The 17,289-nt window shown below is 44.1% G+C and overlaps 1 protein-coding gene and 3 pseudogenes across 1 annotated transcript; all 4 read right to left on the bottom strand.

Annotated features, from left to right (window-relative positions):
• Window positions 1-880, bottom strand: LOC115678692 (universal stress protein A-like protein; annotated as a pseudogene).
• A 62-nt stretch (window positions 881-942) lies between these two features.
• Window positions 943-1,688, bottom strand: LOC130139081 (uncharacterized; annotated as a pseudogene).
• A 916-nt stretch (window positions 1,689-2,604) lies between these two features.
• LOC115668632 (universal stress protein A-like protein) lies at window positions 2,605-4,250 on the bottom strand. Its single transcript, XM_056315312.1, has 4 exons — window positions 3,959-4,250; window positions 3,635-3,738; window positions 3,115-3,233; window positions 2,605-2,813 (listed from the first exon to the last, which is right to left on the bottom strand). The coding sequence occupies exons 1-4, from the start codon at window positions 4,248-4,250 to the stop codon at window positions 2,720-2,722; spliced, it is 609 nt and encodes a 202-aa protein (XP_056171287.1). The 3' UTR covers window positions 2,605-2,719.
• Window positions 4,251-16,196: 11,946 nt separating this feature from the next.
• LOC115678597 (uncharacterized) lies at window positions 16,197-17,144 on the bottom strand (annotated as a pseudogene).
• Window positions 17,145-17,289: the final 145 nt, after the last annotated feature.

Below are 17,289 nucleotides of genomic sequence, written 5' to 3'. Positions count from 1 at the left end.
ACGCACACATTAGACAGTATACATTCTTATTTGCATGGATCGATCTTTCATCAGCACACCGACCACTGCCTGATCTCCCGTCGATCCCCTCATTGCTTGCTCGCTTCTTTAAGGGGCTTCACAATCAGGATGGGGCATTTCGCGTGATGCGCGCAGTAGTCGCTCACACTCCCTAAGAATGCCCTGCGATTATACCGAAAAGATGTCAATTCAATGATGAAGACGCTTCGTGGTAAGACTGGATTACCAAGAAAAACTTCACCGGAGATGTCCGTGCGCGAGTAGAACTTGAAAGACTGACAATGTCCTAAACGTTCATGGGTCTTGCACTAATCCAAACGTGGTCGAAAGACGACTGCGTCAGCTGGTAAATTGATACTAAACCAATACTAGCTGTCTCAATATTTGTACTGACATTAAAGGGTTTGGTCTCACTTATGAGTTATGATCAATCACCTTTTGATCTTTCCGAGTCCGCGGCTGCCCACGACGAGGAGATCCATGTGCATTTGCTCCGTCGCCTGGCAGATCATGTCTTTCGGGTCCCCGATCAGAATCAAGGTCTCCGCCTTAACCTGCAAACACCGTTGAGATTACGATTGTGTCGTCCGCAAACTTCATCAACCAATGCTCAACTCAACATCGTCAAACAAGATCAGGAATTCTCCTCCTCTTTTATATTTGTTCCTAAGTTTTCCTCTTTCATTGCCGTGCTCGAAATTACCATCGATTCTTTGCACATGTGCAAACCACGGGAGAGTACGACGGCCGAGTTCTCCTCTTGGGCTGTCCTCACCGATTCCACCACCGACGACGCCGCGTAGAATGCTGCAACAAATCCATGTAATGTTAATGCGAGCTATAGGTCAAGCTCTGCCATTTTCGGCATCATTTGATGACTAGAAAGCCCATCTTAGATAGGTAAAACCCGACCATCGTCCGTCAGTATCAATCTCGGTATGTGTCCGCCCATCAGTTTTGAGTAAAAACTAGATGAGTTTCAGACGGAGAGAGAGAAACCTGCTCCGCCTGGGCCGGCTGGGAAGAGGTACTGCTGGAAAGGCTGCTGAACGTGAACGAGCGTGATCATCTCCACCTCCTCCTCGTCATCCGCCGCCGGAGCGGGGCTACGCCTCTGGACCAGGTGGTTCAGCGTCCATCTCAGCGCGTAGAAACTCCCTTCGCTCTCGTCCACCGCCACCATCACTTTCCTCTTCGACTTCCTACCCTCCGCCGCGTGCACCGGCTCCTGCATCACCATCCCCACCACCGTGCTCTCCTCCGCTGCTCCACCCGCAGCCGCCGCCGCGTCCATCGCCGGATTTCGCTTGGGGCCTGACTGGGGGATCCGGCGAAGTCGTCTGGCTATTTAAGCTCTCTCCATTGAGAGGAGAGAGAGGAACGGGTAAACGTGGTGGTGCGATAGCCGAAGGAGGAAGGAGAACAGGGACACGTGGCGTCCATGCAAATGCTTACGGCCAAACTTTCCATCTTGAGTAAGTCGAGCTCAAGTTACTCTCATGTAATTGTAGCACGACTCATTCATAGAGTTCTCCAAATTATCAATGTGTGAAACTTGGGAAACCTAAAGACAATTTTTTTTTGTTTATCATATTTCTAACTCTCCTCTCTGATTTTTCCCTGCCAATGTGGGAGTCGAACCTCACCTGTGATACTAGCGTCCCCATCCGTTAATCCCTTTAGCAACAGAGCCGCCCTCTCTAACTTTTGCTCTGCTACTACAGGAGTTGAACCCCACCCTTGATACTAACATCCCCACCTTTCAATCCCTTTATCAGCAGGGCCACTACTACGGAAGTTGAACCTCACCTGTGATACTAACGTCTTTACCCTTCAATCCCTTTACTAGTAGGGGACCTGTGATACTAACGTCCCTACCCTTCAATCCCTTTACCAGTAAGGGGCCGCTACTTCGAACTCCACCCCTTCAATCCCTTTACCAGTAGGGGACCTGTGATACTAACGTCCCTACCCTTCAATCCCTTTACCAGTAGGGGGCCGCTACTTCGAACTCCACCTGTGATACTAACGTTCCCACCCTTCAATCCCTTTACCAGTAGGGGACCCTTCAATCCCTTTACCAGCCCTACCAATAGTGCTGCATGACTATTGGCATAAAGACAGACACCTCGTCTCCTTTACGTTGTTTTTTTGGACTCGTCTCCTTTACGTTGTTTTTTTGCACGATCTTGGCATCATTTAAACCCTACGCCAATTCAGTTTAAGTAGCATCAAATTATAGTAGTATCCCGGTAGGCAATCGGCTTTGACGTGCCGGGTTTTCTGATCTTGCTGGCCGCATGAAAATCTTCAAACTTATCCATGCCCCTTGTGGCTTTCGAGGTTGCCTTTGGGTTATGTTTCCCTTTTTCTAGCAGGGCTGTGTGCTAAAAAGATCTTATAACGAGGAACAATTTTGTATATCGTTGAGTATAGGTAGGTTAAAACTTTCGTATCGCTGGTATATTTACGATATAAATCTCGTCTTGGACCCGCACTTTCTGATTACGAGCACATAGCGGATAAGATTTGGTCCCATTCGTCATCAAAGGGTGCGATAATCTATTTCACAAAAGCTGCCGGTGGCCCAAGAAACAATACCCATTTTATTACACGCACTAGACAGTATGCGTTCTTATTTGCATCGACCGATCTTTCATCAGCAAACCAACCACCGCTTGATCTCTCGTTGATCCCCTCATTGCTTGCTCGCTTCTTTGGGGGACCTCACAATCAGGATGGGACATTTGGCGTGATGGGCGCAGTAGTCGCTCACGCTCCCTAAGAATGCCCTGCGATAATACCGAAAAGATATCAATTCAACGATGAACACGCTTCGTGGTAAGACTGGACTACCAATAAAAACTTCATTGGAGATGTCTGTGCGCTAGTAGAACTTAAAAGACTCGGCAATGTCCTAAACGTACATGGGTCTTACACTAATCTAAGCGTAGTCGGAAGTTGACTGCATCAGCCCGTAAATCGATACTTAACCAATACCAGTGAGAAGCTGTCTCAATGCTTGTGATGACTTACGTATATTTGTGCACACATTAAAGGGTTAGCTCTCACTTAATGAGTTACAATCATCACCTTTTGATCTTTCCAAGTCCGCGGCTGCCTACGACGAGGAGATCCATGTGCATTTGCTCTGTCGCCTGGCAGATCGTGTCTTTCGGGTCCCCAATCAGAATCAAGGTCTCTGCCTTAACCTGAAAACATCGTTGAGTTAACAATTGTGTCGTCTGCATACTTCATCAACCAATGCTCAATTCAACATTGTCAAACATGATTGCTAACTCTCCTTTCTTACTTTTTTTTTTTTTGATAATCGAGGTGTCCGCGCGGCCGGCGAGCTAGGGCTCAAACCAGCGGTGATGCCCGACTAGTCCTCGAGGGGGGCTAGCGCAACATCCCACCGCCACGACCCCCCACTTAAATCACCGATGGGCGAGTTTGAACCCAGGACCTCTCGTGAAAGGAACTGAGCGCAAACCAACGAGGCCACCGATGGGTGGGTTCCTTTCTTACTTTTTTGTCTCTTTAACTTTTTCATTTTTTGTTACTGGACAAGAAATTTAAGGAAAGAAGTGGTAGAGATGAGTTGGATCACCATCGATTCTTTGCACATGTGCAATGCACGGGAGAGTATGAGGGCCGAGTTCTCCTCTTGGGCTTTCCTCGCTGATTCCACCACCGACGGAGTAGCGTAGAATGCTGCAAACACCGGACGCCCCGTACAAATGCATGTAGTGTTAGTACAAGCTATATGTCAAGCTTTGCCATTCTTGTAGATTACATCTTTTGATGACTAAAAAGTCCATTTTGGATGAGCTAAAACATGACTAATGAGATACATCAAATCATTGCATCTCATGAACCATTGCCGACCATCGGTTTGTGTAGAACTAAAGGAATTTCAGACGAAGAGAGAAACCTGTTCCACCTGGGCCGGCGGGGATGGGGTAGTGCTGGAAAGGCTGCTGAACGTGAACGAGCGTGATCATCTCCACCTCCTCCTCCTCGTCCGCCGCCGGAGCGGGGCTACTCCTCCGGACCAGGTGGTCCAGCGTCCACCTCAGAGCGTAGAAACTCCCTTCGCTCTCGTCCACCGCCACCATCACTTTCCTCTTCGACGACTTCCTCTCCGCCGCATGCACCGGCTTCTGCATCACCATCCCCACCACCGTGCTCTCCTCCGCTGCTCCACCCGCCGTCGCCCCGTCCATCGCCGGATTTCGCTCGGGGCCTGACTGGGGATCCGGCGAAGTCGTCTGGCTATTTAAGCTCTCTCTCCATTGAGAGGAGAGAGAGGAACGGGTAAAACGTGGTGGTGCGATAGCCGAAGGAGGAAGGAGAACAGCGACACGTGGCGTCCATGCAAATGCTTAGTGCCAAACTTTCCATGCAAAAAAAGAGCAAAAACCCTATCTTCCAGGGGCATTTCCATAATTATACCGAAATTAAGATTAATCAATAGTAGATGCTTTCATCCTAAATATTCAGTTTAGTTTCACGGATCACCATTCCGCTTATAGGATGGGAATTTTGATTTTCGAAACTCTAGTGCTTTGGCGATTTAATTTTTACCGAAATTAATCTCACAAATCTAATCATTTAATGTGTATTTTGTATCTTTGAATGAATAATTTATATTTATTCGTTCACTCTTCTTGATCCAGCCCTTCCCTTTTCAATTTAAACTCTATTTCCTCTCAACTTAAGCCGTCTAGAAATTCAAGGATTTGACCTCAGATCCATATAGTGATAATTTTGTGTGAACTGAAAATATAGATACATCACATCAAACCCTAAAGCGATTAGATTGATTCAACAGCTATAAGTATAGATCTCTCTGAGTTTATCTATGAAGGGACCCGCTATAAACTTAGTTTGTTGTAGATTGCACATTAATTATCTAGAGAAATCCGAAAAAAAACTACGTAAGTACGATCAAATTTTAATGTCACGCAAGCACGGGCCACCGAGCTAGTTATTTAGTATAACCAAACATGATTTTGACTTTAGAGGCCCTTTACAAAACTAAAAGCAAGTCAATCTACTTTATTGTTTACAACAAATCCAAAAATAAATGCATCCAAACACTACCAATTAATCGTTGATTACGGCCGGAATATAATGCTTAACTAATGTGCGATTTCCAAACGGTCCGGAATTCCGATAATTGAGGGCCTCCGCTGACAGAGTTAGGATTTCCGATGATCGGGATTTTGATTGCACTCCCTATAAAAACGTCTGGGACTTTGATGTAACCTTCCTGTTCTGCAAGTTTAGGACGTTTACTTTTAGTGTTAACGAGTTGCCAATTTCATATAAGATGGTAACTTGAATATCTAAATATACTTTTAAACGGAAAGGATATATATCCTATTTAAGATTTCATTCAGTTGCTGGAGTTGATAACTCTTATATCCGAGAATACCGGTCCGGGGACCTTCCATTGGATTCATGTCCTTTGATTCTGCGATGTCTTGAACATAGTTCATCCAGTTTTATTATAAAAGTGATTCAAGACATCTTATTTATGTATTGGGTTTTGATTTGGCAAAGCTGATCGTGGAGAAGCAGCAGCAAGACAATGGGTTCCAGAGGTTCATTCAGGTGGACTCTTAGCAACTTCAGAAGCAGACTTTGAACAGGGTCTACTCTGATGTGTTCACTGCTGCTGGTTGTACATGGTAATGAGAAATTTGGATTATATTTTGATGATCGCCGCGACGATCACCTTCCCAACCCGATGTTTTGCTTTGAAGCTCTGACTTTTTTTGGGGTCTTCTGAGCAGGAGAGTGCTGATTTTTCCCAAGGGGAAGGATACAAATCACTTGTCTTTATACCTAGAAGTTCAGGGCTATGCGACAATGCCGAGAGGGTGGCTTAGAAACACCATCTTTGCGTTGACTCTGGTCTGTGAATCCTATCCAAGTTGGTCTTTGGAAAGAGGTTTGTTCTCTTAACCTTTATTATTTACTGTTCTTGATGCACCTAGGGGACCGGCGGACCCGTTATGCGACTGGACGAACCGGCGGGCTTGAAGTCAAATATGTCGGATTGAGCTCAAATTTGGTCGGCTGAAGCGAAACGACGTGCTGATCAATACTCACGCCATAGGCTGTGATTAACGATGGATTTTCGCGATTCGGGGTCGTTTAGATGGGTTTTTCTATTTTTTTTAGTATTTTTTGTGGGTTAATTTAGTAAAGGGCAGTTTCGTAATTTTACGTTTTGATGTTTACTAATCCTAGTAGGGTTAGGTTTGAGGATATAAAAATTTGTTTTAGGGTTTCGTTTTATCAGACTTTGGATATTTGATTGTTAATCAATTGAGAGAACAGTTTGTTCCTCGTTATCTTTCGATTCTTCTGTTTAGCCTAATTTCTATCGCGCTTCGGCATCAATTGGTATCAGAGCACAGGTTGCTTGAATCAATGGCTGAACAGAATCGCGGTCGTGGACGGCGGGCTCGTGGTGGCCGGGGGCGTGGAGGCGTTCCTGAAGCAGACGACCAACCGCGTCTAAGAGATCTGCGAGACGTAGAAATTGAAGAACAGAGAAGACGAATCCAGGATTTGGAGTGACAACTTGCGGAGGCGAGGTTGGGCGTTCAATCCGAAGAAGAAGCAGAATCTGAGGATCCATCCGATGGTGAAGAGGAGGACGTAAACCCTTTCGGGGTTCTGAACCAGGGGCGGAATCGAGGAGTACGACCTGGAAATCAACGCTCTTCTAAAAATTTCGGGATGAGGATCGAGATTCCCGAGTTTACTGGTAAGGCTCATCCTGATAAGTTTATTGATTGGTTGCATACGGTAGAACGGATTTTTGATCTTAAAGACCTAACTGAGGGGCAAAAAGTAAAGTTAGTGGCTATTAGGCTACAAAAACATGCTTCGATTTGGTGGGAACACGTGAAAAAGCAACGCGCTAGAGAGGGGAAGCCGAAGGTGGATCGCTGGGAGAAGATGAAAAAGTTATTGTAGAAAATTTTTTTGCCTACCCATTATAAGCAAGAGGCGTTTATCGAATATCATAACGTCAGGCAAGATGATAAAACAATTGAGGAATTTACAGAAGAATTTGATCGCTTGCGGATGCGTTGTGATGTGGCGGAGGAAGACGAGTAGACGATTGCACGATATCTGGCAGGGCTGCGATATGAGATCTCTGATGTTGTCCAATTACAGCAGTATTGGACATATGAGGATGTATGCAGACTAGCCCTAAAGGTGGAGGGGCAGTTTAAAAGAAAAGGCAGTAAGTCCAAGTGGTCTAGCAGCGGTTCTAAGTGGTCAGGCAGCAGTTCCAAGTGGACAGATAAAGAGTCCCGAGGGAAAGCAGGGAGTTCTTCAGTCCCGGCAGCAATTAAGGGCGCTGGTTCAAAATCTGCAACAAAAGGAGAGCAAGGTAGTGCTGGATCTAGCAGGGGAGGAGCTGCAGGCAAGCGATATTTTAAGTGTCAAGGACTCAGGCATTTTGCTGCTGATTGTCCGAACCGACAGTTTGTGACACTTGTAGATAATCCAACTTTTGATGAAGACCCAACTTATGATGAATCTGATGGAGAGCAAGCAGATGTGGATCCAGATCCGGAGGACATTGTCTATGCCGATTCTGGTGAGTCTTTAGTTGTGCGTCGGGTTTTAATCATTGCGGAGGTAGATGATGAATCGTGGCTCAAGCATAATATCTTTCATACTAAGTGCACTAGTGGGGGAAAGGTGTGTAGTATGATAATTGACGGGGGAAGTTGCGAGAATGTAATATCTACCACTATGGTAGAAAAGTTGGGGTTGAAAACTGTCGAACATCCTTAACCATATAAGCTGTCATGGCTTAAGAAGGGGAATGAGGTAAAAGTGAGCAGGAGGTGTTTAGTGCAGTTCTCGATTGGGAAGAAATATACTGATGAAGTGTGGGGTGACGTAGTTCCAATGGATGCTTGTCATATTCTATTAGGAAGACCTTGGCAGTTTGACAGGAAAACACAGCATGACGGATTCAAAAATACATACACCTTCAAGAAGGATGGCCGGACCATTACTCTGGGTCCTTCAGATTTGAGAAAAGAAGGAAAAAGTAATCTGCTTTCCAAATCAGAGTTCCAGGAGGAGGCGGTGAATGCCCTAGACCTTTTTGCTGTCGTAGTCATTGAGCAGAATCTTGATAGTCCAGAAATTTCAACTCAAGTTCTGCCTACACTTGAGGAGTTTGCTGATGTCGTACCAGAGGAATTGCCACCTGGATTGCCACCCATGAGGGACATTCAGCATTGTATAGATCTCGTTCCAGGAGCTGCTATTCCTAATAAGGCAGCTTACAGAATGAATCCTAAGGAGCATGAGGAGATGCAGAGGCAAGTGCAGGAACTATTAGAAAAAGGTACAATTCGAGAGAGCATGAGCCCTTGTGCAGTGCCAGCTTTGTTGGTTCCTAAGAAAGACGGGTCGTGGAGAATGTGCGTGGATAGCAGAGCTGTTAACAAGATCACGATCAGGTATCGCTTTCCTATCCCGAGATTTGATGATTTAATTGATCAACTGCATGGAGCGACTATCTTTTCGAAGATAGACTTGAGAAGTGGATATCATCAGATTATGGTGCGTCCTGGAGATGAATGGAAGACTGCTTTTAAAACTCAAGATGGTCTGTATGAGTGGATGGTGATGCCTTTCGGGTTATCTAACGCACCGAGCACCTTTATGAGACTGATGAATCAGGTGTTTCGTCCTTTTATTGGCCAGTTTGTCGTCGTATATTTCGATGATATTTTGGTTTATAGTGCATCGACTGATCAACACTTGCAGCATTTGAGAAGGGTGTTCGAGACCTTGAGGGAGCAGAAATTATATGCTAATACCAAGAAGTGTCACTTCTTGACTGATCGTGTGACCTTTTTGGGATATATAGTAACTAAGGAGGGCATTCATATGGACCCAGCTAAGGTTGAGGCTATTACAAATTGGGAGATTCCGAAAAATATTCATGAGGTAAGTAGCTTTCATGGGCTTGCGTCTTTTTATCGGAGATTTATTCGGGATTTCAGTACTATTATTGCACCTCTGACGGATTGTCTGAAAGGAAGTAAGTTTGTGTGGACTAAGGAGGCAGAAGCTGCCTTTCAATTATTAAAGAAGAAGGTGACTGAAACATCTGTTCTCGTGCTTCCTGACTTTAATGAGATTTTTGAGGTGCATTGCGATGCTTCAGGTGTTGGTATTGGGGGTGTCCTAAGTAAAAAATGTAAACCTATAGCATTCTTTAGTGAGAAGTTGAACGAGGCGAAAAGGAAATATTCAACTTATGATAAAGAATTTTATGCTATTGTGAGGAGTTTGGAGCATTGGAGGCACTATCTTATTTCGAAAGAGTTTATCTTATTTTCTGATCATGAAGCCTTGAAATACATCAATGGGCAGCACAAATTGAACGCAAGGCATGCAAAGTGGGTGGAGTTCCTTCAAGTTTTCAGTTTTTCCATCAAGCATAAAGCAGGAGTGCTAAATAGCGTGGTAGATGCATTGAGCAGAAAACACTCTTTGCTGTCTATAATGCAGATAAAAGTTCTAGGATTTGATACTTTTAAAGATTTATATGTTGATGATCCTCATTTTGGGGATATCTGGAGGAAGAGCAAAACGGAGCCTTTTCAACAATTTCAGATCGTGAAGGGTTATCTATTTAAAGGTAACAGGTTGTACATTCCTCAATGTTCTTTGAGGGAATCTATTATTATTGAGGGACATGCAGGCGGTTTAGCTAGGCACTTTGGCGTGGATAAGACGAAGGCCTTGTTAAGTGAACATTTTTATTGGCCTCGGATGGAGCGTGACGTGACATGTTTTATAGAGAGGTGCAGGGTATGTCATGTGGCAAAGACCAAGGGTACTAATGCAGGATTGTATATGCCTCTACCTGTTCCAGTTGCACCGTGGGAGGATGTCAGTCTTGACTTTGTCTTGGGTTTGCCAAGAACGCAGTGGAGTAAGGATTCAATAATGGTGGTTGTCGATAGATTCTCGAAGATGGCCCACTTTGTCCCGTGTAGCAAGTCCTATGATGCTTCACAGGTTGCTCGATTGTTTCTGCAGTAGATTGTTAAGCTGCATGGAATTCCTAAGTCCATAATCTCAGATCGTGATGTGAAGTTTGTGAGTCACTTCTGGCGCACTCTTTGGAGGTACATGGGTACAAGTTTGAAGTTTAGTTCATCTCATCATCCTCAGACTGATGGTCAAACAGAAGTTGTCAATCGAAGCTTAGGGAATTTGCTGCGGAGTTTGATTGGGGATAATTCGCGACAGTGGGACTTGGCATTGCCTCAGGCTGAATTTGCATATAACAGATTTGAGAACCGAACTACTGGCAAGACTTCTTTTGAGGTGGTTTATGGGCGTAATCCAATTACTCCATTAGATCTTACACCGATACCAGTTCTCAAGCAATTTAGTTCGGAAGCTGAAGAACATGCAAGGCATATCAAAGAGCTGCATTCCCAGGTCCATAATCAGATCAACAGGCAGAACATGAAGTATAAGCAACGCCTGGATATACGCAGGAAAAGAGTCGTCTTCAAGGAAGGTGATCTAGTTTGGATTCACCTTAGGAAAGAACGATTTCCAGGGGGTAGGTTTGGCAAGCTTCAACCTAGAGCCGATGGACCCTTCAGAGTTTTGGAGCGAATTAGTGACAATGCTTACAAGATCGAATTGCCGGGCAAGTATAATGTATTCGGAACTTTTAATGTAGCAGATTTGTCACCTTACTACGCTGAAGAGGAAGAAGATCCTGAGGAGATTGACGACAACAATGAAGGCGAAGCAGATTCGAGGACGAATCTTTCTCTAGCAGGGGAGGATGATGCATCTAGGGGACCGACGGACCCGTTATGCGACTGGACGAACCGGCGGGCTTGAAGTCAAAGATGTCGGATTGAGCTCAAATTTGGTCGGCTGAAGCGAAACGACGTGCTGATCAATACTCACCGCCATCGGCTGTGATTAATGATGGATTTTCGCGATTCGAGATCGTTTAGATGGGTTTTTCTATTTTTTTATAATTTTTTATGGGTTAATTTAGTATAGGGCAATTTCGTAATTTTACGTTTTGATGTTTACTAATCCTAGTAGGGTTAGGTTTGAGGATATATAAACTTGTTTTAGGGTTTCGTTTTATCAGACTTCGGATATTTGATTGTTAATCAATTGAGAGAACAGTTTGTTCCTCGTTATCTTTCGATTCTTCTGTTTAGCCTAATTTCTATCGCACTTCGGCATCAGTTCTCCTGGGGTCTCTAGTTTCTGGTGTATATGTCTATGGATATGCGTCTTTATTGCGCTCGGCATTCCGTCTTGCAAGCACAAAAGTTTCTCCTTTTCATGTTTAGGGTTGGATTTGGATGTTAATGGTTGGAGTTCGCATGGATGGTTCTGTGCGGTCGGATTGGCCTAATTGTGAGCTTGATTTAGGGTCGGTACACGAACTGCAGTTCCTGATGGATTCCTGTCTCAATGTACCCTATCTTTTCCGAATCGACAGATCGCTCACTCTGATTTCGAGAAAACTGTCATTGTTAATGGGGTGTCGTCTTGATGGAAGCAAGTAGGCCTATTTTTGTTTTACTAGGATTGTTCTTTTGAATCAGTTGGGGCATGGGATCTCATGTGCATCTGCTGCAAATATTGTTGATTGAATTCAAGAACATGGTACTGCATGTTGCAGTCTTAAATTTGGTGCAATTTTAGGATACCTACTTTTGATTTTGGTTAGCGAAGCTGATCAGGAGAAGCTGTGTTTGCTTCTCTGTTGCAAATGTTGTGCTTGGCGTACTACACGCCGATTCTGTTGGTTTCCTATATTTCTGTTATTCATATCGTGGTATATGGTGTGCGATATGGAGGTGATTTTGGAATTTGTTTCGTCTCCTGAGTCCCTTCAAAATATGTAGCCACCCAGCACGTGTTCACCGAGAGTGCGCGGATTCGCGTCTTTCATTCCGTTGACCGAGCTCCACGATCATACTAAAGGCTATCTAGTGAATGACACGTTGGTGATTAAAGTGGAGGTTTGGGCCTTAAGTGTCTCTCCTGCTGTAAATACTCGTATTGACGCTCATTTTGCGAGTCTGGATGAACTCATTGAAGAAGCTGAGACTAATGGTGTTCGAGTAGGACCGAGTTTGGAAAGTCAAGATGTTGCCGTCACATCAGAAACTCCTAGCTTGGTAGAAGTTGAGGAGGCTAAGCAGTAATTGAAGGAATGCCTTCTGGATCTCTTCAAATTGAATATGAAAGAGAGATTGTCTACGGCATTGTCAACTTTAAGCTCGGCCGGAGCTGGATTATCTACTGAGTGGCATGAAGCGATCCAAAAATTCCGGGCCCAACTTTGACGAGTTCACTTCCGACTTGTTAATTTTTGAGCAGGACAATGCCGAATTCGAGCTGCATAAGATACAGATGGATAGAAAGTTTTTGGCGATGAAGAAGGGCCGCGAAACTCACACCTTGTATAGGCAGTTGATGGAGGACTTCTCCAAGGAAGAGAGAGAGCTCAAGCGAAAGACGGAGCAAGTGCAGTGTAGGAAGGACAAGCTCCTCTCGGACTGGGATATTTTGTTGGTCGAGTCGGAAGAAGCAAAGTCGGGCTACGATGAGGAGAAGAAGAAAGAAGCAGTGGCTGAGGAAAAGAAGAGAAAAACCGAGGACAGAATGTCCAGATCTGCCACTGCTTGGTCCGACTTGAAGGCTCTATTTTGTTAAAACTTTTAGTGGCCATTCGCTGTCAAGCATATGAAACTGTGTTTTGACAGAATTATTGCCAGATCGAACCGGATATTAGGCCAAATATCTGTATGAGTAGTCAGTTTCTAATTATCTTTAGATGATTTGCGTGGTGGTTACATTTTCTTGCTCTTGGCACTTGGGAACAGAGTGCTCTGTTTCCTCAGGTTTCATTCTTCTGGAACTTGGGAACCGAGTACTCTGTTTCTTAGGGTGTTAGTGTTTTGTCAGAGAGAGAGAGAGATGGGAGTGCTTTAAAGGTGGTAGTGAATCCGAGGATAGGAGGAGGAAACGAATATGTTGCAGCTCTGCAGCAATTTTAATGTTGCTCGCGGGACACTTGTCAAGCATTTACTGAGTCTTTGATCATCCAACTGTGCAGCTAACACAATTTTCTTTTTCAAGAAAACCTTGACCTAGTTCATCTCTCTCCCCTCTCAGCTGTTGCCAGACTCGACATGGCCACCGCGGTTCCACCCATCATGGACGCCATGCCGCAACCACCATTGTGGAGGCTCTTCTTTGGACAGCGGTTAACTGCTACTCGAACCGTACCTAAATCTTTTCCATAGATTCTTTTGAAATAATTGGTTTTCCGTAAATTTAGCATAAAGTGAGTTCATGGAGCCAAAAGAAACTTTACATGCATGGAGGAAAACAATGCGAAAGGAAAAGTTTTGAGAACTAACGTTGTTAGACTACTCAGGTCAAGAGACCAAACATATACCTTAATTGTGTCGTTAGATTGTAAAGATTGATACTAGTTTTTATTTCCGACAGCAATTCATCATAAACTATTTGTATCTTCCCGAAAAACAAATTCAAATCTTGCTTTTGATTATTATATACAATGTGGTAGCAGCTCTCCTGTTACACGAACTATTTTTATCACTTGCCGATAATAAACACTTGTCATGCTTGGATATGTTCTTTTCTTAACATATTAATATGCAACGACGCGATGGTCATCACAATAACTTGACTGAATGAATCTGCCTTGTGAAACGCGGGTTGAAATCTGGCTAGTGACCCAAATGTAATTGCATTTGCTGATGTGAGTTTGTAGTGTGCCCCTAATTCACAAGGAAAGTCTGTTCCTCAACCGCCAAGCTAATCCTATGGAGTTACATAGCCAATTACTGTGTAAGACATATCTATACATTACAAAACCTAATCTAAGAGAAAGAAAAGGTAAAAAAGCATTTTGCGTGTTAACCTGCTGGCCACTCCTAAGGAAAGAACCTCCCTTTCATACAGTTTTAAGCAAGTTATCATCATAGCACCAAACTCAGGGTTAATTCCAAAAAAAAAGCACCAACTTTAGGTCGAGGGATAATTCTGGCCTGAAATTTTTTTTGTTCCATAAAAAAACATCAACTTTAGGTCGAGGGATAATTATGGCCCAAACTTTTTTTTGTCCCGTAAAAAAGCACCAACTTTAGGTCGAGGGACAATTCTGGCCCGAACTTTTTTTTGTCTCGTAAAAAAACACCAACTTCACTTAAATCCCAAATCTGGCCCTTATTGACTTAAAACCATTGATTTTCCAACTTGACTATTCCACCTTAGCAATAAATCCACGTGACTTGCTGACTGGATTTAAAGCATTATTCATTGTCTTATTCTCTAAACCACACTTGAAGAATAACGGTGAACCTGTTCGTCTCCTTCACTTCACCGACAAGTCAAAAATATCTCCGATTGAATCTTTCCGGCCAAACTTCATCGTTTTGTCGTAATCTGAAGCTGTAGACCACCGCCTGTCGACAGACGCCATGGAAGAGATTCGCCAGGCTCACCACCATAACTTTTTTTTCTCAAACAAGGGTAATTTCAAACAGAAAATCAATGGGAGGCCAAATTTGGGATTTAAATGAAAGTTTGTGCTTTTTTACGAGACAAAAAAAAGTTCGGGCCAGAATTGTCCCTCGACCTAAAGTTGGTGCTTTTTTATGGGACAAAAAAAAGTTAAAAGTTAGGGCCAGAATTGTCCCTCGACCTAAAGTTGGTGCTTTACTCGTGAAAGGAAGATACTGTGCGTTCTCTTTTGTCTCCGCCAAATGGCCTGTATCAATTTCCTCATCACTCAGCATGGCTGAATCACTCCTTTTCAGCATTGCAGATGGTGTGGTAGGGAAGATAGCATCACCGGTGCCCCAAGAAGCCGTCACAATTTACAGCGTTGAAAATCAGATATGGGAGCTTAGAGAGACGTCGATTGCCATTACGGCAGTGTTGTTAGATGCTGAGAAGCAGCAAGCGAAGAAGCAGCATCCGCAAGTGCGTTTAAATCGGCTTCGACATGTATTTTACGATGCTGAGGATGTGCTCGATGAAGTCTGAGTGCGAAGCCTTACGGAAGTAGGTAATCAGTCGGTAGGAGGGCGTCAAAGAGAAGGTACATCACTTCTTTTACCTCTCTAATCCACTAATGCTCTCTGCAAAAATCAGTCATAGAGTCGAGGGAATTAGGAAGACATTATCCGAAATTTTCATCGAAAAGAATCAATTTGATCTTTAATGTGTGGAGCATTGACAGTGGTGTGGCTCATACGCAATTATGAGAGATGACTGACTTGTTCATAAACAAATTGAGATTGAGTATGCTTGATATTGAAATCTCAATATCAAATGATGTCGTTACGTCTCTTGTTATTTCATTCAATTTAAAATATTTTACTTATGATTGCTTTCTCGCTATCCGGTCCTAATTTATTATGATCCTATCTCATGCGCCATTTTAGAAGCTTATCAAGAGTCCCAACTTGTTCAGGACCTCTTGGTCCCAACACCCACTCTTCACCCTCGTCAAGCCAGGTCATGCCGACAAAGGGCATCCCGCACCGGCTAAGCCTCTAAAAGAAGTATTCAAAGTGACAACTCAAGGTGACGATCATTTGGAGAAGAAGCGTTCCCCGTATGGATAATTCACAAGCTCTCCGTCATCCAATAAGAACTTGTGATGGTGACACCTCCCATGGCCCGCCCCTTCTGGACATGCCAAATTGACTTGAACGCTTCGAAGCGTTCCTAATTGGCAGTTTCGTATTTTGATATTTAGCAAAAAAAAAATGTCGCGCTTTTTCCACTCCTAAAACGTTCACCATAATAGTATTTTGATAATATTAGCTTTTGTGGGTCTCACCTTTTAAAGTAATTTTACGAAAGTATTTTCCTTTTTTGTTTGGCCTATGATTTTCATTTGTTTCTTCACTGTCTTTCTCGTGGGTCTCATTTTCCTTCTTATTTACTTCTCTCCGTTCCCTCCTAACTTGATTATGGGTTTAGCTTTGTTAGTATATGATCCGAGACCTCTTGATGGAATTGGCAACACTCTCTCATTCAACTAAAAAAAAACACAAACACCCTAGAATTTCTCAGTCGGCAAATCTCCACAAAATCAGGGCCAAAATCATCTCGACGTCATCGGTTCCAAGAGCGTAAGCTTGAGTGCTTCCATTGGTATTCCGATCGACCTCGAGCTCAAGCAGCTTCTGGACCTCGCCTCTCTCCTCGACCTCCTTCATCTTCATTGCTAAGAACGTCTGCCTCTTCTTATCGCCTCCGTCCTCTACCTCTCCACCCTCAGTCTCTCTAGCTTCTTTCTCATCGCGATCAACTCCTCTGCGAGCGACGCATCTAGCTGCTCCACCTTCGCCAGAGGAGTCGCGGCGGCGTGGGACGGTGGTTCTCCTTGTCCGACTCGAAGAGCATCGACAAGATCTCAATTCCAATCCTCTCAAGCTTTGGCTTTGGTTTCGGTTTTGGCTGGTCGTTGACAGGAAGTGCAATCAGAGAGTTCCTCGGTTGGAGAGGCTTCCGACCGAAGCTTGTTATCCTCACCGGTCGAAGGTTGGAGAGCTTGCATCTTCATCTCTAAATTATGACCATGAACAGCATGATTGCCAACGTCATCATCGTTATCATCATTGTTAATGTTATTAACCTCTTTGGTCTTGTCGAAATTGTCTTCCTTCTCATCCTTCGCAACGAAGCTCAGACCACGCCATTATTGTTGCCTTGAGAATCACCAAAAGAAGGGCCTCTGCTAGATAGGCGTGGCGAGGAAAGTGTCTTATCGCCAGTCATTATCACCAGCGTCTTCTCTTCATACACCTTCACAGTCTTATTGTGCCCTTTTCCATCGCTCGTCTTTGCTTCACCCTGTTTTCTTCATCTCTTTGGGTGTTGCTCGAATTGCCGGAGAGTTTCCAATAGGAATAGGCCAATATCAAGAGAGCAAAGCCTATGAGCCCCAGCATCAATGCCAGGCCTTCAAACAAGTACAGCACAGGAGAGTACCACGGTGACCGCTATGACGCCATTGTCGGTGTTGAAGCAATAAATGGAAAGGGGGAGCAGAGAGGGACATACGTGTGAAGAGAGAAGTAAACGAGAAGAAGGAAAGTGGGACCCGCGAGAAAAGAGAGAAGAAAACAAATAAAACACCGTGTATAAAAAAAAAGATGC

This window comes from Syzygium oleosum, unplaced genomic scaffold (assembly GCF_021117445.2).
Source record: "Syzygium oleosum isolate NSW1041296 unplaced genomic scaffold, Sole_v2.1 Sole_v2.10, whole genome shotgun sequence".
In the NCBI taxonomy this organism is placed as follows: Eukaryota; Viridiplantae; Streptophyta; class Magnoliopsida; order Myrtales; family Myrtaceae; genus Syzygium; species Syzygium oleosum.
The sequence above is the reverse complement of the archived record's forward strand: the minus strand, read 5'-3'. Positions and strand labels throughout refer to the sequence as shown.